At 52.1% G+C, this 23,337-nt stretch overlaps 7 protein-coding genes across 7 annotated transcripts; 3 read left to right on the forward strand and 4 right to left on the reverse strand.

Annotated features, from left to right (window-relative positions):
- Positions 1 to 1,501: 1,501 nt before the first annotated feature.
- Positions 1,502 to 3,325, reverse strand: Z520_02430 (uncharacterized protein; the record flags this gene model as incomplete). The annotated part of the gene is made up of 1 exon (XM_016772944.1): positions 1,502 to 3,325. The coding sequence occupies one exon, from the start codon at positions 3,323 to 3,325 to the stop codon at positions 1,502 to 1,504; it is 1,824 nt and encodes a 607-aa protein (XP_016636414.1).
- Positions 3,326 to 5,198: 1,873 nt separating this feature from the next.
- On the forward strand, positions 5,199 to 6,239 carry Z520_02431 (uncharacterized protein; the record flags this gene model as incomplete). The annotated part of the gene is made up of 3 exons (XM_016772945.1): positions 5,199 to 5,413; positions 5,586 to 5,812; positions 5,935 to 6,239. The coding sequence occupies 3 exons, from the start codon at positions 5,199 to 5,201 to the stop codon at positions 6,237 to 6,239; spliced, it is 747 nt and encodes a 248-aa protein (XP_016636415.1).
- Positions 6,240 to 7,349: 1,110 nt separating this feature from the next.
- On the reverse strand, positions 7,350 to 8,596 carry Z520_02432 (uncharacterized protein; the record flags this gene model as incomplete). Its single annotated transcript, XM_016772946.1, has 3 exons — positions 7,350 to 7,663; positions 7,718 to 8,462; positions 8,516 to 8,596. The coding sequence occupies 3 exons, from the start codon at positions 8,594 to 8,596 to the stop codon at positions 7,350 to 7,352; spliced, it is 1,140 nt and encodes a 379-aa protein (XP_016636416.1).
- Positions 8,597 to 9,494: 898 nt separating this feature from the next.
- Positions 9,495 to 10,670, reverse strand: Z520_02433 (uncharacterized protein; the record flags this gene model as incomplete). Its single annotated transcript, XM_016772947.1, has 1 exon — positions 9,495 to 10,670. One exon carries the CDS (start codon positions 10,668 to 10,670, stop codon positions 9,495 to 9,497), a length of 1,176 nt encoding a protein of 391 aa, XP_016636417.1.
- A 1,322-nt stretch (positions 10,671 to 11,992) lies between these two features.
- On the forward strand, positions 11,993 to 15,194 carry Z520_02434 (uncharacterized protein; the record flags this gene model as incomplete). Its single annotated transcript, XM_016772948.1, has 2 exons — positions 11,993 to 12,189; positions 12,251 to 15,194. 2 exons carry the CDS (start codon positions 11,993 to 11,995, stop codon positions 15,192 to 15,194), a joined length of 3,141 nt encoding a protein of 1,046 aa, XP_016636418.1.
- Positions 15,195 to 17,298: 2,104 nt separating this feature from the next.
- Z520_02435 (uncharacterized protein) lies at positions 17,299 to 20,600 on the reverse strand (the record flags this gene model as incomplete). The annotated part of the gene is made up of 2 exons (XM_016772949.1): positions 17,299 to 18,561; positions 18,591 to 20,600. The coding sequence occupies 2 exons, from the start codon at positions 20,598 to 20,600 to the stop codon at positions 17,299 to 17,301; spliced, it is 3,273 nt and encodes a 1,090-aa protein (XP_016636419.1).
- A 1,671-nt stretch (positions 20,601 to 22,271) lies between these two features.
- On the forward strand, positions 22,272 to 22,913 carry Z520_02436 (uncharacterized protein; the record flags this gene model as incomplete). The annotated part of the gene is made up of 1 exon (XM_016772950.1): positions 22,272 to 22,913. One exon carries the CDS (start codon positions 22,272 to 22,274, stop codon positions 22,911 to 22,913), a length of 642 nt encoding a protein of 213 aa, XP_016636420.1.
- Between the last annotated feature and the right edge of the window lie 424 nt (positions 22,914 to 23,337).

Here is a 23,337-nt window from a genome sequence, read left to right on the forward strand (position 1 = left end):
GGTGTGTCTTCGGGCGGTTGATTTGCACAATAAGGGAAAACAAAGTTCCCAACAGGGAGGAGGAAAGTAGGGGTCATTCATGGATGCGTGGGGTTTTATGTAAGATATGGATCGGACCTGCAGGTAGCAAAAAGGGCAATGAAGATAAGACAACCACTTTGTCTCCGATAGCCATCTGTCGTATTGTCCAACGCAAGTCGAGCAAAGGGGTGATATCAATCCCGAGGGCTGGCCACAACAGTCCAGACCGTTTGTTAATCACATTTTAAGACAAAAACTCGAATCGGATGTTTTGACGCAGCTCGTAATATCGAATTGGCATTGACATTAATCCATCCATCCATCCATACCTAGGTACATTCCTTCAGCTCCCCATCGTCTCTGTCCAGCCGGGACGTTTCAATATCTGCTTCCAATGCTCCTCCTTCTGGACGAAGACACCATGGATCACGTCCCTTCCTCTTCTAATGTATGTACTTTATGCGCAGCTCCTCCCCGGTCTGCTCCTATACGGTCGAATGCCGACTCTGACTCTGCATTGCCAAGCTCAACCTCCCGGCGGCGCTCTGTTTCGGACTACAAGTTTGATTCAATCCAATAAAAGAAAAGTCTACTCTGGGGTGTTGGCGTGATATCCGATCAGCGGACTGCCTCGCAAAGGCTCGCCATCTGATACCCTGGACTACTTTGTCCCGGGTTATGGCGTCGCTCAGCATGCAGAGGTGAGTGAAGCCGAATCTGGAGAAGATGACCGTACTGGCGCCGTTGCTGTATTGTCTGCATACCTTCTCGCCTATGAAGGACCGTGACGGCCGTATACAACGGGAGCCGAACGAAGTTGACGACTGGTGCCGCGAGACGAGCGAGACCAAAAGCCCTTGACGGCGCCCATTTTTAGTCCAAATTTCGTTTCTCCATTCGATAGCGAAGAAAATGTGGCGCAGGAGAGCAATGGTCGGCAAACGGAGATGGCGACGGACGAGCTCGAAAAGATTGAGAGGGACGAAGTCGTCCTCCCTCTGGATCTGGTTCAATCTCGTCGATTCGTGGCGCGCCGCAAACGATACCTTAGTCCCTCAGGGCCTGCAAATCATGCACGACTTGAGACGCAGGTTCCCAGAAAGGACTGCGACGCGGAAGGGCTGCGAGAGCGTCGTACCGGCTTCTTTTGAAACGACAGGTTCATACAGCGGTGTTGCGCGTTTTGGATCGTCAGCGACCAAATAGAGAATGGATGATCCTCATATCTGTTGCTTGACGGATGTGTCTGAAGTGACTTCGCCATTTATGCCGTACCTATTCCAGAGTATATACACCGGCGCGCACGAGGCTCCCTAATGGGGATTTCCAACTTCGGCATCCGGTCCAGGTCGTCTCGGGCCCAGCCACCATTTGCCTTCTCGGTGTTGTCAGGCACCAAGTACATGTGAAGGAAATCCTAACACTCTCCACTTCGAGACCGTCCGTCCTCGCACCGATGCTAAGCATTCACCGTCCCCGCTCAAAAGATCAGGTTCGGATAGCCCTCGATCAACTCAGAATGATATGCAGATGCAAAGTCCGCGTCACTAATCCCACCGTATGAGAAAGCATCCAGTGCCATTATCGGGTTGAAGTCTGCTGGGTTGTATGAATGGGGATTCAAAGTCGACCCATGATGGTGAGACTGCTGGCGATGGTGTTCCTGGTGGGCCTGCTGCTGAGGTGTCTGAACGACGTGCGAGTGCAGGTTCTCGACAGGGATAAATTGGCTGCCCGCCGGAGGTGGCTTGACTTCTTCCTCTTCCTCCTCGATAACGTAGCCCCTCTGGGTCTGGGTTTGTCTTGGTGACGGAGACGGTGGAAGCAATCTCGCCTTCTTTGCGGGGGGCTGCACCTGTGCAGGCATCAGGCTGCCTGTGGACGAACATGGTGACTGGGGAATGTTGTTGAACGCCGGCATGTCGCTATACAACTCGGGAAACCTGTTAAAGATATCCGGCCCCATGGTCCAACTCTTGATGTCCCTCAGTCGCTGATCAAACATTGGGGAGAACTTGTACAGCCCGGTCTCGATTTCCCGAGTATAGCAATCCCGAAACTCGTATGGCCACAGGATCCGGAGGGATTTGCAGAACAGATGCCAAAACTCGTTGCCGCAATAGTCGTGCTCGTTGAAGATGAAACGTTCCCGCACGCCGGGCCACGCGAAGTAGTCGATGGCGTAGGAATGAGCGATCTTCTGGGACGGGCGACGCATGTACCATGGCGGGAGCCGTGCGTAGCGATCAAAGGTCGAGGACGTGTGGAATTGCAACAGCGTGTGCATTGCTCGCATGATGGCGAGACGTTCGGTGTTGGGACACATGGCGAACAGGGTCTCGTCGATGCGGCGCAGGATTTTCCACGACGGGTGCAAGGGAGCTCGCTTTGCTACGGCATCCCACCCTTCGATCAGCGCACGAATTGGGACATCGTCGCACAGGTCGTCCGATTCCGGGGCCACTTCATCGTTCCAATCGAAGCGTTCGCTTAGCACCTCGTTTGCGTAAGCCCAGTAGTTCCCCCGCCAGACGGAACGACGGCCGGGTTTACGATCGTGACAGCTGTGGCATGAGCAGGAATGTCGCGGGACAGCCCAGTTGTCGTTCCAGCTGCTCGGCATCGGGTTGGGCTCCTGCTCTTTCACACCCTTGGCTTGCACCATGACCTGGGAGGGAGAATGGGTTCCATCGGACTGCAAGGGGACCACTTCCGGCGCAAAGAGAAGATCTTGACACTGCAATGGTAAGCTTGGTGTGGGCGAGAAAGTGGCCAGCTCGAAATTCCTCGCCGGGCTGGTTCCTGACTGTTGTATTTCCACAGCTTCGGGCTGCTGGAAGGCTAGAGGAGCATCGTCTCGGAGAGGTGTAACACTCGACCTCCTCTCGACACTTGCCTCGTCGTAGGCCATTCTCGCCATAAGCACTGAGCTCTTGTCATCCACCTCTTCCTCGACCATCGGCTTGTTGAGTGGCTTATGTGTCTGCATCGCCTTTTGTATGTCCTTCAACGTCTTGGCCATGAGGTCTCTCTCCGACTCCACCTCTTTCAACTGCTTCAACAGCGTGGCCACCTGGCCGCTGGAGTCCTGGCGTCGGAACTCCTCCACGAGACCCTCGAGGTAGGCGATGCGGGACTTTGTGCGTTCGCGAGCTTGACGCTGACATCGTCGGTCGATTTCCCGCTTCTTCAAACGGCGTGACGAGACACCGCCTTGGGTTTCGTGTGTGTTGTCGGGAGGTCCTGCAGCAGCAGCGGCGGCGGCACCGGCTCCCTGACTGAGCGTGGGCGTATGCGTGGCCATGGTTAAGGGTAGGTTGGATTTGTTGTTAGGGAGACTGGCGCATGGCGACTGAAGAGGATTTGTTGAGGTGGGATCAGGATGGTGGGAGGATGCCGGCAGCGACGACACTGAACAAGGATAGGGCTTCTTTGCACAAAGTTAATTCCTGATGCATGTTCCAAAGATGAACATCTCACGCGGAACCGCACCTTAGGAGCTGGGTGTGTCTTGTCACTGGCTCGCTGTCTAAAGGGGCCCGGGTTCGGGGTTGCGGGGTACCAGTCACCCACAGTGAGAGTTGGAAGGAAATAGGCGCCCCGGGTGTCGTGGACCAGCCCCTTTGACTCTAGTTAAAACTTAGGGGGCACCAGCAGCTCCGTCATGCCTAGGCATTTGCCACGTTTCCCCCGGGGCCAAGGTGAATCTTCGGGGGCACTTGTGACCTAGGCTTCCCCCAGACAGTCTCATCTTATTGCCCCAGAGAAGAGGATACGGGATACGAGATCCCAGACATTCCTTCTGCCACCAAGCCAGCCACTCAGCATCGAACAGATGCCCCTTAGTGCCTTGATTTCCCGGACTTCTTTGAAGCTAGAAAACCACCATCTCGCCCTCATTGGCCTTCGGTCCTATGGGATTCTTGTTCCAGCAATGGGTCGGACAATTATAAAGCTTTGGCTTCGGGGATCACGACATTGTTATGTGACTGACCCATTTAAAAGTGCCTTGTAAAGCTGAAACCCCATGCGTGCTTCTGTCTCCCATCCATTGAAACCCCCCACGCGCGCCCATCCGAAGTGCTTGTTCCGAAGTAGGTACTTGATTGCCGTACTCGTACTAGTAGAGTTACCCGTAAGCTCCTCGTCCCGCCAGTCCGCTACCCAGTAGAAGGTAGTTCTGATCGAGCGGGGAAGCGACAGGGCTTTCCGTTCCTGTGATTGAGGGATCTGAAGAACGAGCGGCGGTGGCGGCCGCTTTCAGCTTACTTCTCCTCTGATCGACCGGGACGGCTGCGAGGGTACGGAGAGAGAAAGGAAAAGCAAAGGGCCAATGGTCCAGCAACTGTCCGAGAGGTCTAGTAGCTTCTGGCCTCAAATTTGATCCCAAGCCTCGATGTTTGGACGACATCAACTCCAAGCTCTGTCGACGCGAATGGTTCTTGTGAGAATACGTGCCCCTGCTCAACCGCACCTTCCGCAGCGTCAGGTTCCCCTAGCCTTCTTGATGCGCACGTTGGCATCTCTCTTGCTGTGATTCACCTAGTTCTCGATCATGCACCGCACCTCATTATATCATGCCTCCTTCACGTCAAGAACAAAGCCTTCGCCTTCGAGAACAGGCCATTAAACAGAATCGATGGCGTGGTGCAGCGGTCTAGCACATCCCTGGCCTATTAGCTATTCTGGTTGCATGATAGAGTCATTATCCGGAAGACCTCGTTTCGGATCGCAAGGGCCATCATATCTGTATATCCATGGATATCATGTGTGTGGTTTTAGCAGAGAATGGGTTCAGCGAAAAAAAAACCACCTGCATAGATACTCGGCTGGGTCTCTGTTTCAGGCAGGTGGGTGGCCGCGTGTATATAAGGCTGGGCTTCGCGCCTCCTCATTGGTTCCTTGCGCCTGGTGGACTTCCTATTCTGTGTGTTCGGCTTATCGGCATTAATAATGCTAGGCTAAAACACCACGCACCCATAGCACGGACTTACCCCTCGGGTCCTGTCCCCTCTTCTAGTTCCGAGAACGTTCTCTCTATATCTATCCTGTTGTCGTTCCTTTCAAGTTTTGTCCGCCGTCTCAATCGCTTCAAATCCCACCCATCTAACTAGGGACCCTTTTTCAGTATAAAATTTCCTTGAGCAATATCACCCTCTCAACACAATCCCCCCATAATGGCCAGCTGCTGCGTCACCGGCTTCCGGTGGGACGGTACTCCCAAAGGCCACGAAGCCACGCTTGCAAACAACAAGGCCTATGTCACGGGCACGAACAAGGAATCCGCGGTTCTTATCGTCCACGATATTTTCGGCTGGACCTTGAACAATGCTCGACTACTGGCAGACCACTATGCCGAGGAGGCAGACGTTACAGTCTATTTACCTGATTTGTGAGTACCCTAAAGAAAACCGGAAGTTAGCCGGTGCACGAGCACGAGCACGAGCACAAACGTTGCCCCAGTATCCGATATCCAAGCATTTATCCCCTTTCACGCATGGTCCAAGAATTATTTGGCTGGTAACTCCGTATTTATTCTTCTAACACTCGAGTCTCCGCTCCAGCTTCGGCGGCGACATCGTCACTCCCGACCGCTTGATGGGCACCGGCGAGCACGCAAACAGCGAGCCATTCGACGTGATGGGATTCCTGGGCAAGAACAACAAGGAAGTCAGACAGCCCGAGATCTTTGCCTGTGCCACGGCCCTGAAAAAGGATCTGGGCTATAAAAAAGTCGGCGCCATTGGGTTTTGCTATGGCGGTTGGGCCGTCTTTCGATTAGCTGCCAAAGGTCAGTTTTAGGAAACCCCTCTCTGTCGGTGTACTTGACTTTGGGAGTGGACGTGGACGTCGCCGTCAAAAATCGTTTGGAAATTGTCTTTGGACCTGTGACTGATAAAACTTGGAAAACAGGAAACAACCTCATCGATTGCGTTTCCACGGCCCACCCATCCCTGCTCGACAAAGCAGAGATCGACGCCCTCGGCGTCCCGACCCAGATCCTCGCCCCGGAAGAAGATCCCCTCTACACCCCCGAACTCAAGGAGTACTCTCTGAAGACGCTGCCCACGTTGAACATCGAGTACGACTACCAATATTTCCCCGGTTTAGCCCATGGATTCGCGACGCGAGGCGACACCAAGGACCCCAAGCAGAAAAAGGGCCTGGAACGAGCCAAGAATGCCGCTGCGGCTTGGTTCCGGGAATATCTGCATTGATTGCCGTCGCCCAAGTTATAGGCCTCCCCCTGTTTTTTAAATAGCCTTTTTCAAATTCGCTGTGGAGAGTTCTCTTGCTGCTGCCACGTCCACTCTTTTGGCATTTTACGCAAGATCCAGAATCCCCACTGTACGGCATTGCCCACGGGGCATTGATGAGGAGCAAGGCTCTGGGGGTTGGAAGATATCAAAGTGATCATGGGGAGAAAGCTGCTTTGTTCATGTAGCTGAAATTTTGTCGTCCTAGACAGCCCCTAGTCAGGCGGATATAGCTAGCAATTGAAGAATTCGAAAAAAGGGGGGAAAAACTAACAAAAACACTCCTTAGACTCTGTCGTCCGCTTGCAGTATTTGTGCAGAGAAGAGCACTGTCTCTACATTGTCCGTGTTCGAGACCACCCTAGCCCGTCATTCGAATTTGGAGCATTGAGACCTGCCAATTCCATGTTCTGAGCCGTTTGTGCTTGATCTCCCCAGACCTGCCCTCTAGGGCCAGCGATGCCGGGAATATAGCGAATAGGGACGGATGGAGATACATGTGGGGCGGAAGGCGCCCGGAAGAACCAGTGTTCGCATGGTAAGGCCGACGGGACAAGATACAACATTGCTGGCGTCCAATCTCAACTTGAATACCAAGGGCGATTTCAGCATTTTAGATGGAAGTCGTGGACAAAGATAGGCGGTGCAGAGGAAGAGGAGAAAACGCGAAAGGATCAAGAGAAGGAAAAGTAACAACTTTCTGGCCCCTTCTGGGTTTATGACACTGCCAAATATGGAGGCATACACGTAGGAGAGAGGGAAAGCAACCATACACCATTCCGTCGAACGTTCTGTCGTCCATTCTAGCACTCGACCCAGCTGTCCTGTATGTATCAATGTGCTGATATCCCCATGTCCAGATGTCCCGTTGAGCAAATGCCCTGTCTGTGCACCATGTCACCTTCGTTTCGCTATGCTTCACCGCTGAAATGACCTGCAGTATACCCTTGAGAGCAATGCATTGGGCTGTCCGTATGCCTGCGATATTCCATGCTCATGACAGTCTTGTGCAAAAAGAAATAGTTTAAGAAAGGAGTGAGTATCCGAGGAGACAAATGAAAAGCCACCTCTTCAGCGTTTGCGTTGGACAGTCTGCCAACCATCAGAGTCGGTCCCCTTCCGGGCACGGACACCAACGCCTGGGATAAATTTTGCGGCATTCGGGTTGTATGAACGGCAACTTGATCCAGACTTTCCACTGTTGCTGCGATCTCGGGGGCCTGCTCCGGGATAAGGTATTTGGGTAATCAAGTTCATGGGACGTTCGCAGGGGTCGTGAGAAAACCCAACCTGGACCTCTTGGTAGGGCCCAGGCCGCCTCGAACGACGAAGAAACTCGTCTCGGACAATACGGGCAATGACAGTAGATGAAAAGACTGCAGTAGCTGAGGGAGAGAAGTCAGGCCAGCAAGAATGGGCAGGGATTGGCGCCGACTTACCATTGCCAGTGTTAAACAGCCATACCAACTCGACATTATGTCGTCCGACAAGCTCGGTAAGGTCCCTCTTGAATCTCTCCTCAGTCAAACCATTAGTGAATAGCTGTTGACGAGCAAAGGTCAGGCGACGGCGCTCGTTGGTCGGGGGCTGCATTCGAACAAGGTCATCGTTCTCTGGATATGGCTCGCCATACTTGACGGCATGGCCCTGTCCGAACAAGCCACAGCCATAGTCATGAACGGCTTCAGCTTCTTCGTTCATGAACACCATGGCTGCGCCGGAATATTGGAAGATGACACAGACGGCCTCATATTGCTCCACGTATGCCATGGAAAAGATGGCACCGGTGCTGATTCGTTCCGTCACCATGCTCAAGGGCTTATCTTTGGACCAGCCGTAGATCCAGATGCAACGGAAGTCCTCCTCCCGCGGCTGACCCTTGTTCAAGGCTTGCTCGGTGATGTGTCGCTTTAATCCATCGGATGGTCCAAACTTGACCAAACGATTGTTGCTTGGGATGTCGGTTGCAGCCACGGCTGCCCAAGTGGAGGAAGTATTGGATCTTGTAGCAGGACGAGCTGCGCTGCCATTTTGGGGGAGCAGTTGAGCTTTGGTGGCAGGGATAGAGTTCATGTGGAATTTCTCAATGGACCAAGGAGCCGTAGTCTGATTGAACGTGTCAAGCATGGAGTGGACGTCTCGTGCGATACCATTCGCTGCTTCATTTTCACCTTCGCCTCGCAGCTTGTTCCATGATTAGTCCAGCGTGCTGCAGCAGGGGAAGAGCCGTTCCTTACATGCTCCACCACTCTGTTCAAGTGGCTCAGGGCATCCGCCATAACATCGCTGACATGGAGAGGGTCGTTTCCGATTGCCATCATGTCCTGTGTTGATGCCTGATTAGTACGGGTTCGCCTTCGCCTTGCGCGGGATCAGGAGGGAACGAGGATGGGTAGGAGAGGGAAGAGGGTGTCAACGAACTTCAGAGTCTTCACTACTGGCGTCACTGTAGATGAGAGAAGGAGAATAGATTGGGTGGTTGGAGGGGTGACCGAGGCTGCGCCAGGTTGGGCTGGAGGTGGTGGAGGAGCAGGAATATCTGGAGAGCATCATGGTAGAAGGAGGGGAGGAGGGAGAGTGGGAGATGTGTCTCAACAACTCTGACGAGGGTCCGGTACAAAGACAGGGTGCGTGCGAAGGGGTTCAATAGAGCTTCTTCTCCTGAAGTCCAAGGCAGTAAACAAAATGTGTTCGTGTCGCCACTTCACTTTTGGATGCCTGGAACCTGGCAACTGGAAAACAAAGAAGTCAAGGAAGGCTCCCGCTACAGATCAGAAACAGCAGCGTAGATTTGCAGGTTTCGCATCAAGCAGCAGCTACCCGATTGATTTTCTCTTTCAGATGTCAAGATTTCGATGGACTGGGTTCCTGTAAATTTCTTAGAACTGAGAGACTGAAGGTGTGGGAGTTTGTTTGCTCCTCCAGTCCCGGTGGGAATCTCCTCTCATTTGTATGTCTGGCCACCACCTTCTTTTGGTCCTTTGCTCCATTGCTCCATTGCTCCACCAGCCCCCATGGCCCATGGTTCGTGGTCCGTGGCCCATGGACATCTGGATTCCAGCACTTTGATAACACCATACCTGCAGATAAGAGCCAAAGAAAATAAAAATCATCTCAGACCAGCTGCTCGTAAAGCCGTGGGAACCTCCACATGTGCCAATGTAGCATGATCCATATTTTCTGTTTCAACCTTCCAATCGTGGTGTCTTGTGCCTCTCAGCGCCAAAACGCCATTCTGATGCCCAACTCGCGACCCAATGCCCGTCGTGCTTCGATTGTCCGGGTCATGGCATCTCGATTTTCGTGGGCGCGACGAAGGAGATATTTCATACATTCTCCCATCTTGCCCCAAACCAAATATTTATATGCCTTTGGAACCTCCACGCTGTGGTTGCTGTCGTGCGACGCTAAACGGGTCCTGGCCAGCCGTACCACCTCGTAGCTGACATTGTCCGCCATCCCCATCAATTGGCCGTATGCCAAATCGATCCGGGGTTCGCCAGTGCGTGCTTGCTCATCTCGAAGTTCGCTGGCTAGTCTCACCGATTCAGCGTTGTGGGTGGCGAGCACGAGAGCGACCCGGGGGAACTCCGTTGATCCTCCCTCCACAGGCTGCAGGATGCCCTGGTATCGCCGTTGCAGGATGCTCCTCGCGATGCCGTTGTAGCATTTGTGCGTCTCCTCGATGGTGGCCCAAAACAGCTCACGGGGATCGCTGCCCATATAGGCCCCTCGCACCAGTTTCACGCCGAGGACGAAGCCCTCTCGCCGAGCTAGATCAAGGTGGTTTGCCAGATTTTGTGGGGTTCTCTTAGCATAGGCCTGGTAGGTGCCGTATACCAAAGCCTGTTCGCGGTTGTACCTTTTTGCGAAGTACATTGTCCAGTTGTCGATGCCTTGTTGCAGCGATGCCTGCTCGGCATCAAACAGAAGCTTAACTCCTTTCTCCTGGGCTCGCTTGCAGATGTCGTGCACAGCTTCCTCGAACTCTGTCGAACACGCAATTGTCTCCTTGAGATGTCGGAGCGCTTGACGTCCAGCTCCAGTGAATTTCAGCGCCACAAAGTCGCCCTGCTGGGCAAGGTCCACCGTGTCAATGGTGTTTTGTCTCCATGTGGCAATTTCCTCAGCATCGACTTGAGCTTGTTCTGCCACGTTCTGGGGCACATTCAAGCCATCGACCTCTTCTTCGCTCAGGACCACCTCTCTCGCGTGACCCAGAATGACCCCTTTGAAGCCGGTCTCTTTCAAGTTTGCAATTGTCCTTCGAACCTCTGACGGAGTCTCGCCAGCACAGAACTGGGCATAAAAGGTGCGCTTGAGGAGTGAGTGAAGGATGGGGTTGCGATCAGGGTTGAATAGAGGCGACTTTGTATGAGCGAGAAAGGTCATGGCTGTTAACGAAGGACGAAGCAGAAAGGGAACGGACGAGATCGAGGTGATGATATATGACCGCACGAGGGAATTTAACGGGACGCATGCCAATGGCCTGGGCGAGCGCCTATCTGAGGCCTCCGCGTCGGTTTCTGCGGTATCGTAAGCTGTGGATGTGATGTTGCGCCGTGTATGCGCTGTGCGATGTTGATGTATCGGTCGGAGACTTTCGTTCCCGAAACCACCTTCTCGACATCGCAGGCGCGTCTCGTTCGGCGTACATAGGGAAAGAGCAGGGAAGGACTGCGCGTGGAGGATGTGCCTGGATGGTGTTCGTGACGCCAATCTGCCATACAAGTAGAGGTCCATCCTGGAGATCAAGAAGGAGAAAGAGGGAGTGTATGACAGGAAATAGGAGACAAAGAATAAGGAAGTTAGGGACGAATGTGCAAACCCATCTCAATATTCCATGCAGCGATAGTTACAGTGGGCTAATTGACAAGATAGAGGGCACACGAGGGGATTCTGAATAGGTAGTCCCTTGCAGTGTCGATACGTCAGCGCCCATCTCCACCCCCCGCGAGATAAAGAGGAACCGGTGGGTCTTATCGGCTGATATTGAGCCGTGAATAGCCGTCAGGCCGCAGGTAGAAGTGACAGAAGCTTTTGTATCACAGCCACCACTGGACCATGCGGAAGCCGAACTGAGCGGTGCAGGTAGCTGCCAGCGTCGACGTCTCGTGACCAGGAGAAAGGTACACTGACCTTATGATCATTTACCAGGTATCTGCTGTAACTTTGAACTGTCGACCGAGACGGAGGACTTTGGGCGAATAACAGGCAGGCAGCTGGGAAGTCGATCCCACCAAGGGAGTCACTGCCAGAATCATAGCGACACACATATCACAAGAACATGCTTTGCCTATCAGACTGTGGTTCCTTCGCAGCAGCTATCTTCTTTCAGCTAGAGAGAAGTGAAGGATGGAACAAAACACGGCAATATTGGCAATAGAAAGTTGGGCAGCGGAATAGCACGTGATTGCACGTGACTCCGTGACAAAGTGGTTGCTTGGACAACCAGAAGCGCCAAGACGACTAAATCGGATTGGGCCAAGGTCGCAACATTGACCTCAATGCGGACTCCGTGCACTCGACATCAACGCTCTCCACACACACCTTCAACAAGCCACGGCCCCGACCTCGACCGCTGCATCTGACCTGATTTCTGATCTTCACGAGGACCTCATCATTCATACTGTTTCTGGTATCTTCCCTTACTTCTCAGACTCCCTTGAACGTCTCCTTATGAACTCCGACTGGGCGTGATCCTCTCTGCCACTATGGCCTCCGACGGCGCCTCTTCGATTTCAGTCACCGTTCGAGTCAGACCGTTCACTATCCGAGAAGCTGCTCAACTAACAAAATGCGACGACACAACAATCTTCCTCGGGGACGGCTCGCTGGCTGCTGCCCCAACTCCAAAGCTCTCCCAAAAAGGCATCCGGTCCGTCATCAAAGTCGTCGATGAAAAGTGTTTGTACGTGCATGCCAACCCTCACTTGGAGGAACCCTCCCACAGACTGACATCTTCTTGACAGAATATTCGATCCTCCCGAAGACAATCCTGTGCAGAAATTCTCCCGATCAGTCGTACCCTCCGGTAAAAGAGTTAAAGACCAGACATTTGGTTTCGATCGAATCTTTGACGAAAATGCCTCTCAGGGCGAAGTCTACGAAGCCACTACAAGGCCACTGCTGGATAGCGTCCTGGATGGATATAATGCAACGGTCTTCGCCTATGGTGCAACGGGTTGCGGAAAGACTCATACGATCACGGGCACCGCTCAAGAACCGGGCATCATCTTCTCGGCTATGAAAGAGCTGTTCGAGAGGGTCCAAGAGCAGTCGGGCGAAAAAATTACCGAGATATCGTTATCATACTTGGAAATTTACAACGAAACCATCCGCGATCTGCTCGTCCCCAGCAGCGTCAGAGGCGGGTTGATGTTGAGAGAGGATTCGAACCAAGCCGTCTCGGTTGCAGGCCTCTCGAGCCACCATCCACAAAGTGTCGAAGAGGTCATGGAGATGATTGTGAAAGGGAACGAAATGCGGACAATGTCTCCCACAGAAGCCAACGCAACCTCTTCTCGTTCACATGCTGTGTTGCAGATCAATGTTGCCCAGAAAGACAGAAATGCGGGCGTTGAAGAGCCCCACACAATGGCCACTTTGAGCATAATCGATCTTGCAGGCAGCGAGCGTGCAAGTGCCACCAAAAATCGAGGCGAACGACTGCTTGAAGGCGCCAACATCAACAAGTCCCTTCTGGCGCTGGGCAGTTGTATCAATGCCCTCTGCGACCCACGCAAACGCAATCATGTTCCCTACAGAAACTCGAAACTCACGCGTCTGCTCAAATTTTCTCTGGGTGGGAACTGCAAGACTGTGATGATCGTCTGCGTTAGTCCTTCAAGTGCACATTTCGACGAAACGCAAAACACTCTCCGATACGCCAACCGAGCGAAGAATATTCAGACAAAAGTCACCAGAAATGTGTACAATGTTAACCGCCATGTCAAAGACTACCTGGTCAAGATCGATGAACAGATGGCACAGATCAACGAACTAAAAGCTCAACTAAAGGACGCCGAGACCTTTGCTTTCGCCAAATTCAAAAAGCAAAATGAGAAGAAGGAAACCATTGCGCGGGAAGGAGTCCAAAGGATCAAAGCGGCATACGAAAATTCTGCGGTAGACAGACAAGAACGAACCAACAACATGATCAAGCTAAAGCAAATAGGCCGAAGGATTGCAATGTTGTCTTCATGGATTTCTGCCTTCGATGCAGTCTGTGACAACCTAGAAGAAGAAGACCTTATGAAGAATATGCAGGCTGTGAAGAAGACAGCTCAGGGCATCATGATGGAATTGGAGAGCGGACGACATCACTGCCAACAGAAAGTTCTGAAGAGCAGCTGGGATCGGCCCATGAACACGGCGTTGGAGCATAGCTTGAAACAGCTGAAGGAAGTGGATACAGGCGACATGATTGACTCGGAGATGCTTCGACGCGAAGTGGAAATGCTCAAGCTAAATGCTGAGCGGGAATCTTTTGCGGCTTTGGCCGAGCAAGACAAAAATGGAGACGCACCCACAATCCAAGTTCTCCTGCGAGCCCACTTTGAGACCATCTCCGCCATCGAAAGCTTGAATCGGATGAGCGTGGAGGAGGCGGTTGACGCTGCCACTCAGATCCTGGGTAGGATGATCGGTTCCGCGTCTGGCGCAGCATCCTATGTCGTCAAACCAGATGGAAGTCTTGCTCCCGTCGAGGCATTTGCGCCGACCAAAGCAGGTACCCCCAAACGGCGCAAACAAAGTGTCAACAACTCGCTTCTGGAAGGAAGCCCTGTGAGAGCCAAGCCTGCAACGGTCATGGCTACTCATCTCACGGTGTCTCCAGCCAGACCATCGCCTAGACGTCGGGGTCTGTTGGGAAGCGCAAAGAAGGGTATCCAGATATCCTTTACCCCGAAGAAGAGAAAAGCACCTCTCAAGGGTGTCAAACGAGCTGTCAGATGGAAAGACGATATTGAGGATGGCGCACTTGCGGAGTTTGAGAAGACGCCGCAGAAATTTCCATCGTCGGACGAATCGACGACTGAAATCAGCATGCCCCCAGTCTCAGACCTGACCTCGTCCTTCTCGAAACTGCAAACAAGTTCTCCCAATTCCTCGCCCATTCCTCCTCCGCCAGAAACTACTCTAAACATCCATCCGAAGGGCAGTCGCTTTCAAGCCGGGTTCCTTTCCAAGAAATATGACGGCTCGCCACTCGCCGCAAGCATGATGCCACCGAAGATGACACCACTGTCGTCCTCGGACAGCGAGTCCTCACCACTAAGAGAAATCGATCCAAGCAAGGCCTCAAACCGCCGCTCCTTCGTCGCCATGCAGCAAAGCAAAGATGCAGCAGAAACGTGCGGTGACGCCGGTAATAACTCCCAGGCATCGAACTCAGACAGTGAAAATCACAGTAGCACCGCTTCCGACAAGGAAGACGTGCTCAGGATTCGCGAAGCAGTGAAACGCTCCTCGTCCTTTCGCCGATCAGGCATTCATGGTTCTCGCACTCAACGCCGCCGCTCGCCGACTGCCGCAACCGCGGGAGCCGCTGGTTCCCCCACCAACGAGTCGATGTTTGGCGCCGGCCATGTTAGGAGAATGGTGCATGGCACAAAGAACGACCTTTTGAAGGAGAACGACGCAGGCTCTTGGAAGGTTGGCGTGCTTAGTCCCCGCGTTCAAGGAATCGTTAGTCATGGGAAGAGTTCTTTAGGGGCACAGTCGAATCCTATGCGACGGACGACCATGAGTGGGATGGATGTGCGAGGCAATGGGGTGCCCAACGGTGCTAGTGGTGGTCCTGACCGGGCGGGAGGAGTCAGGCTCTCTTCTGTTACGTCTGGCGCAAGTGGGCACGGACATTCCGCCAGTAGAGGGAGTTTGATGCCTACTGGGAAAGCGGTATGGCGTTAATGCAAAAACTATGTCTCCGTGACTGTTGGGGAGAAGAAAAGTCATTCTTGATGGGTTGTATGCCTTTTTAACTGATCGTTTGCAAATTTCGGAAGACTTGTGATTGGGATTGATTGCGACCGGAAGCAGAGGCTGAGCACAGGATACCGGAGTACAGGCCTAGGACACGGACTGGATGGGGGACGGACGTCATGGCTGGCCGGGACGACTGTAAGATGAGGATTATCATGAACGAGGAGTCTTTTTAGTCTGAGGATGTGTTATTGACTTGAGCTCATTCACCGAGGTGGAGAGAGCTCGTGGGCATTGATCCCGGGCTTCCTCGGTCTTTTCGACCAGAGGGCGAGGTCCGTGGATGGTTCAGGGATGCTGTTCCCTTCTGTTTGTAAATCAACTGGGCAGAACGGGCACGCAAGAGCCAGTATCTCCAGATTTCCGTCACAGCGCAGTTAATGAAGCAAGCCATCGGCCGGCGCTTTGAATGATCGAATACGTCACACAGTGTAAGTGAAGACTTCAAAGCGCCCGATCCGGAATTCATTGTCGCAGTTACTATTGTCGAAGAGGACGTGTACCGACGATGGAATTGAGTTCTCGTTGCGGAGCGCCGACTTAGAGTAGACGCGTGATTGGAACAAAAGCCCTCGGCCGAGTCCCTACGATTAACCACAGACGGTGAATGAATTTGCCTCATCTTCGTCACAAAAAGCTTGATGACAACCACCAGACACTATTACAACAGCTATTCAATGACTCGCGCCCACAAAGCTGCGTTATTTCGTGCAAGCAAAGCGGTACCTAGGTATCTTCGAAAAGGCTTTCGCTCGTTGTAATGACTGACGTACCTAGGTACCTAGGTAGGTACCTAGGTATGCATTGCTGTTCGTCTGCAAGTTCTCCAAAAGTGCGCGCCCAAACCGAAATGGTCGTCCCAGGTATGGATGGGGGAGCCTTTATCAGTTGTGTGGGAAGAAGACATCGAATTACATGGATGAATTTCTTATCCAAAAACCTGACCGAAAAACTTGTCCATGTCCGCCTGGTCCTTGAATTCACTTGTCCACCAGTCAGACGAGTTGTTCAGAGCATCCAAGTCTTTGCACAACTTTTCGAGGCGAGCCGGATAGCCTTCAATGGCATGCCATTCGGCCTTGCCATATGGCTTTTTCAGATCCTTCAACCACTTTTTTTTCCAGGTATTTTTCCGAGTTTGTCCTCGACGGCGGTTGCATCCTTGAGTTGGATCGTTCGCCACCAGACTTTTCGTTCAAGAAGAAGACACGTTAACATAAAATCCTGGGGGCGATCAAAAAAAAAAAGGAAAAAGAAAAACTGAATTTAACTCACAGCTAGGATTGTACGTGCGATAATCATCAACCCTTTGTTGCGTCCCTTCCTCATCGCCGAATTTGATGAAGTGCAGCTCCTTTGAGCCTATTGGGACGAGATCCGCGGGCTCGGCCTTGCTGCTCCCTGTTTTGGCATAGGCTTTGCCGAAAATCCCTAGCCTGAGGTTTGAACTAGGATCGGGAGTGATGCATCAAGTAGCAGTGCTTTGCGGATGGCATGATTTTTGTTTAAAAAGTGAAATGGGGAAATGTGTTGACTGAATGGCTACAATTTTCAGGACTCGATCACCATCTTTAAAAGGCTAGCCCTTTTTTAAAACAAGATTTTTCAATCAGAAGATATTACCAAGACTATTTATCTACGCCATGAGGCGCAGCTGAAAGATGGTCTAGACTTTAGTGGGCTTTGTGATAAGGACTGAACCCCCCATGCAAAGAATTCTGCGATGAAAGTCCACATTGAGCAAGAGGAGGCGTAGCTGGAAAGAGATCGAGACTCTTTCGGCTCGGCAAATTGGTTCAAAATGGTTGCTCGCCTTGCGTACGGGAGCGATTCGAGGTCAAAGTGATCATGGGCGCAGCTGATAGCACCTTGACTCATCGATCGACCTCGGCCACTGTCTTGCATCCGTTAATAACATTACGCAAAATCCAAAGGGATGCATGGAGGAGTGCACGGACGACGTACCAACGTCACGCAGCTGGGAGCTGACCAAACTAAGTCGGCTTGGACACCGCTGTGACGATCTTGCCCATCACACAGACAATAAAGGGAAGGGAGAGGAGCTCTTCTCTTCTTGCACAGGTGACAGCGTCCTCTGGCTCTTGCTCCCACGACAGAGTGGAGGTTCATCGCCTTCCGGGCATCTGCGTTTCGAGCCCGTTGGCAGCTGCTGGTCATCACTCGTTCGCTGAAGCCCGTCTGAAAGTGACAGATCCTGTTTCCCCCTGTGTGGCTGGTAGTCAACCCGCCGTGCTGGCACCGCATCCAGAATCGCGCTGCCGCGCCGTAACACTTCTTGTTCAGCTTGTCTCAACCGCTCCAAGTCAACCGCAGGGTGCGTTAGTCGCCTCAGCCTATCCCAGGCAAACAAATACTCTGTTATCAGATAGGAGCCACCTTCCACCTCTTGTGTGGCCTCATCACTGCGAAGGTCTTGCAATTTGTCGACAAAATCCTGAAATTTTTGATGAGATACACCGCGCATACGAAAAGCCCGTCTGATATCTTTGACGCAGAGCAGAGGAGAGCTGCAATTGTTGATGAGAAGATAAAATATGTCGACGGAGCAAGGGGTCAGACTTTTTGAGAGGATAGCCATATAGGCTATCAGATGGCCGAGGACACTTGATCCTTGATAGTGTTGATGCGGATCAGCACCAAGAGATAGGATGTGTTCGACAACAGAAACGTCTGGGTCCCACGGAAAGCAAGTTTCAAAGCTTGGTCGGAGGGCATAGTCCAACATCGGACGGCGCATCTTAGTACGGATGATTTCTTTGGTGAGATTTGGCTTTACAAGCCAGCCCAGACCGAATTGGATCGCCAACGTCAAAATAGTACTCTGATGCCATTGCCATTGACACAGCACTTGCAGAAGCGTCTTCTGGATACCACCATGGTCGAGATATGGGACATCACGCGTTTGAAGTTCTTGCCATTGCCGGTCGGCTGGATCTAATTGGGATACCATCATTTCTAGCATTCGCCAAGCCTCAGTCTCTCCAAAATGCGCACTATGGAGCTGAACAAGAAGATGTGTAGCAAGGGACAATCTCTCGCTGTAAGTTCTGGGAAGCTGTCTTAGGCTTGCGATATCGGAGAGCAGCGTGTTACACTGAAAGGTGTAGGAATCATAAGGCCCATCACTATAGCGATGGAGGATCCGTTGAGCCTGTGGAGTCGAAAGAAAGTCTTTGCTGAGCGGTGGAAGAAAGTGATATATGAAGACTTCAAGAACGAGCCCTTGGGCAGGGGTTTTGTCGATGTCGATGAAACGACTTCTAGTAGCTCCATACTGCGACTAGTGAGTCTGCGGTCCAAAACCTTCAATTCGTAGTCTACTTCTTTCGCATCTCTCAAGTCCAGAGGTTTGAAGTCATCGGATAAAGCAAAGTCAGGCGGAGATTCCTCGTCCAGATAGTGAAGATGGAGGAGAAGAGGCTGTGGGAGCCAGAAAGGTTGGAGTAGAGCGGGCTCATCCGAGTCCACAAGGCTCTCTTTGATTGCGACGGAGTCGGAATGAGGAAGTGTTGAAGGAGTTGTAACTTTCAGCAAGCTGCAGAGGGCGAATTGAATGATCATCGATGAGTCCTTGCGATATCGGGGATCGATAGAATCCAGCATTCGGGTAAAATAAGCATTTAGTTCGGAAGGCATTTCTCTCAATGTCCTCCGAACTAGGGAAGCACTTCCCCCGTCTCTAACGACCTGCAAGAGATCTCTGACGACGAGACGCACCCAAAGAAACACTCCTTTGGCTTTGTGCACAATCTCTTTACTGAGCTCATCCTGTAAGAGTGGTCTTCGATCCAGCATCTCTCGGATAAGCTTGTCGGAAAAGAGACGATCATGAACGAACAGCTCTATGTCGTTTTTGGTCAGGCTTTCCAAACGCAAAGAAGGATACTGCTGAAGGCGTTGGACGTATACCACCCAAGGTCGGCTCGAAAGACAGACCTTGACATGCGGACTTTCCGTGATCTCAGCGAATAGATCAATCATGCGTTGGCGTTCTTCGTCCGAACCTTCATACTCGTCAAGCCCATCGACTAAAAGCAATACTCGAGAAGGTGCTTCAGATTGCTCTGAAGTGAGTTGGATGAATCTTGTTAGCGTGCCTCGCAGCTCTTGGATGGTCCAGTCGTTCATCTGCGAACCCATCCCCAAGGCGGAGTTCCAGCGGCTTGCCCAAATCACGTCAGGAAGGATGCCTGGTAGCAGCTCGAAAGCCTGGTACAGTAAAGACCTCAGGAGTCCAGCAACCGATCGCTGAATGGGGCTGCCAGCGTGCCAGAAGTATGTGCCCACTTGGATAAGGGGAAAGTCTTCCGCCCAGCCTTTGAAGAGATTGCACTTTATTTGACCGTCTAGAGCGCGCAACAGAGTCGACTTTCCAGAACCGGCCTTCCCTCGAATCCAATAAATCCTTTGGTTGTCGTACGTTTCCAACCACCCTGCAAACTCATGCCATGCGAGTTGTGCATCTCCACGTTGGAAAATCCATTTCAAAGTTTGAGGATGTGCCTCAGCAATTTGATCGCGTCGGGTGTGCATTTGAGAAAAGAAGAGACTATCCATGACCTTGGCTTGTGCCTTTGTTGTCGTAATGTCCAATTCATGGATTTTCTGACGAATCCTCTTCGACTCGAGGTTTTCAGTACGCAGAGATACTTCTAGCTTGGACTGCTTGGCTTCTTTGGTGAGGGAACAATCAGACTGACGGAAGGCAGTGAGCTGATTTTGGAAGTTCAGCTCCATAGCAGAAAAGCTTTCGATCAGATCGCGAACATCTCCTCGCAGGTTGTCGCTGACTTCTTGCATCTGGTGTAGGACTTCAGATCTTGACGTTCCAATACCATCGAGAATGCTGTTTTTCATGGTCCTAATCTCAGTGGTCGAAAATGCAAGGAGGTTCATTAACAAATTTGAACGTGCATGATTGATATTCTTGTCCAGCCGAGCAATCTTGTTTTGCTTCCGGAGATTTGTAAAGGCAGATTTGAAGGCGGCCGAGATTTTGTGGTCTTCTGACTTGGGGGCCGCTTGCTCAAGAAGCTGTAGAAACTCTGTCGAGATCTTGAGACAGAAGTTGTTCGCTTCAAGCAAGTTATGAGCGGAGGATTTGTGCTCGGGAGGCAGCATTAGGGCAAACTGTTCCAACACTGTGTTACAGTTGCGAACATTCTCTGCAATTATCCCCAAATCTCGGTATTCGTCGTCCAATCCATCGGTAGACTTGTATACTTCGCAGGCTTTCAGAAGAAGCTTCGTTCCTAACTCGGCAAATTGAAGTACATTTCCGGCCACTGCGATTGCGGTCAAGGGTTCGATCATTATGTCGCCACCCCCCAAGCTCTCCAAGCTGTCTTTGAGGTATCAAGCCGTTGGAACGACTGAGAGAGGTCACACTAGGGGAGGTCTTTACCGGCCCGTGAATCTTCAGATGATGCCAATGTCATTGAAATGCACTGGGTGACAGCGGCTGTAGAAGAGAACAGCCAGGCGGCACGAAAGAGGCTGAACGAATTTCAGCCTCACGAGATCTCCAGCAGCACCAGCTTCAGAAAGGGTTCGGCGCTCGACTTATTGTTGTGGCTGTGTGTGGTATGCTCAAAGCCCCGAAACTGGGCGTTCAAGCCGTTCAAGCCAAGGCCATGGTTACACAGCCACGGCACAAACGGCCCAAAAATCCTTGGTCACCGCACGGGGTAACACAGTCACCCAACGGTACCTGCTACTGGAAAGCCTGGTGAATGAAATGAAGTTTGAAGAGGTCCAGATTGGGGAAAGATCCCTGAAATCTCTTCCCGCTTCGAGGCAGCTCCTCAAGATACTGCCAGCCTCAAGCGCCTGGTCCAGACGGACGAATATGCTCAAGCAGACATCGCTACTGATGGCGGCAGTTTCCAGTGCCCCTACTGTCGTCTCAACTTCGCGCCCACGAGGCTGAAATAGCCTGCCGGAGGTTTGTTGCGGCCCGGCGTCAGAAGATACATCAACCACTAACTGGATGCGTAACAGCCAAGGTGTCATGCAGGATTTCGATCCATGCTTCTGTTCCTTTGAAGACTGAGACCCGGCCGAAGAAGGATCTCCCGACTCTTGGCCCAAGATTTCTGAAATTCCACCCCATAAGTCGATTCAAGCGTCTCCGCCGATTGTTTCCCTTAACGAGTGGCGTCTGAGATCGTCCATTGCGCGATTGAGCCCGACAGTGCCTTCTGGTAAGTGAACCTCGAGTCTCAGGATAAGGATACCTTGACGCGACAATTGCAGACCATTCAGTACAGGGGCGACGAGGTAAGGTCTAGGCTTGATAGTTGACAAAATCAAGCAAGCTTCAACAACCAAGTCCTCGGTGGTAGTGCATTTTCTTGGTATAATCAGTGATATAGTTGAGATGGACCTAGAAAATTGGTGTATGCGTATTTTTGTCCGGTCTTTGCGGCAGATATGCCTCTTCTTTGCTGTGTTGCGTATTTGTCACGGCCGCTGAGCTTTGATAACGGAATCATGCATGAAAGAAGTTTGTCCGGGGAAGAAGTTGCGGGCGATGATAGGCCTGAACAGATGGGCGGCGAGGGCGGGTACCTAGCAATGAAGAGGGGACTCACCTGGACCACTAACTGTTAAGCACCACCTGGGTGCCACCCACCGAAAGGGACCCAAGCACTGCCCCCAAGAAACTGTCAGCACCTACTGCGTACCCACCTGGGCACTTGATCGCAGTCCCTTGGTGGTTCACCCTCCTCCAATGACGTGATTGATATCGAGTTGTCGCCGCTGCACCTCATCCCGAGAAACTTCGACAACCACGCGGAGAGGGGTTTGAGTCGTTGACATCTTTAAATTGAATTGTCTGATTCAGAAACTCACATATATACCACCATCCCGCTCGTCACTCAGGTCTCTCAACATTTGAACTCCCAAATAATCGCCAAACTGCAGCTCAACATCAAAGACCTCTCTCCCCTCACTATCCTCGCACTCGTCCTCTTGCTGACCATGGCTTTCCAAATGCCTTCGTTCCTATCACGCTTCCTGCGCCCCTTGAGCTCTGCGGCCTCAGTGTCGCTCCAACCAGACTCCCTGGCGGCTATGCAATTCCCTCCCAACTCACAGAGAGCCATCTTTGCCGGCGGATGCTTTTGGGGCCTGGAAGAGTTATACCGCAAGACATTCGGCGACGGCAAGGGTCTTTTGGACTGCAGAGTTGGCTACACCGGTGGCCAGACCAAGGCCCCGTCATACCAAGACGTCTGCTCCGGACGAACTGGCCACGCCGAGTCCCTACTGATCGTCTTCGACCCGGAGCGTCTCTCGTACAAGCAACTCTGCGAATTCTTCTTCAGGATCCACGATCCGACCACCCTCAACCGACAGGGCGCCGACACCGGCACGCAGTACCGCTCTGCCATTTTTGCCGAGAACGACGACCAACTCAACATTGCCGAGGAGATCAAGAAGAAAGTGGGCGAACAGTGGTACAAGGGCAAGACCATCACCACCGAGGTTCGAAGAGCGACACAGTGGTATGATGCAGAGGCGTATCATCAGAAATATTTGATCCCGGAGCCTGGCAAGGACACAGAGAGCTTGTATCATTGCCCCGCGCACTACCGTCGACCATTCCCAGACCTGAACTAACTCAACTATGAAGACGGAGGAACTGGAATATTTCTCTAGCGCAACTTTTGTCAATAAAAATGTATTGGATATGTTTATGATATTTCCCGAACATGGATCTTGATCGCAGATGACTCGCAACTGCCTCCATCTGATTTTCACCAGTGTCCCTTGTGCTCCTCTAGCGACATCGGTTCGGTATCTGCCCCCACACATTGAACTCCGCCTCAGAATTAGAAACTTGACGGGCAGGCTACCACGCTACTTGCTACTAGGCTTTGCAACTGCACTGCCCTGTTGCTCTGCTAACGCCCAATTAATTAGAAGAACAACCGGCGACACGGCACGACACGGATTCAAGGTGGGAAAGTATATGGAACGAGGAATGGAGTACGGCCCAAGCCAGGTCTCGCATCGCCCCGTTTGCGCATTGATATTGGAACCT

This window comes from Fonsecaea multimorphosa (assembly GCF_000836435.1).
Source record: "Fonsecaea multimorphosa CBS 102226 unplaced genomic scaffold supercont1.3, whole genome shotgun sequence".
Classification (NCBI taxonomy): Eukaryota; Fungi; Ascomycota; class Eurotiomycetes; order Chaetothyriales; family Herpotrichiellaceae; genus Fonsecaea; species Fonsecaea multimorphosa.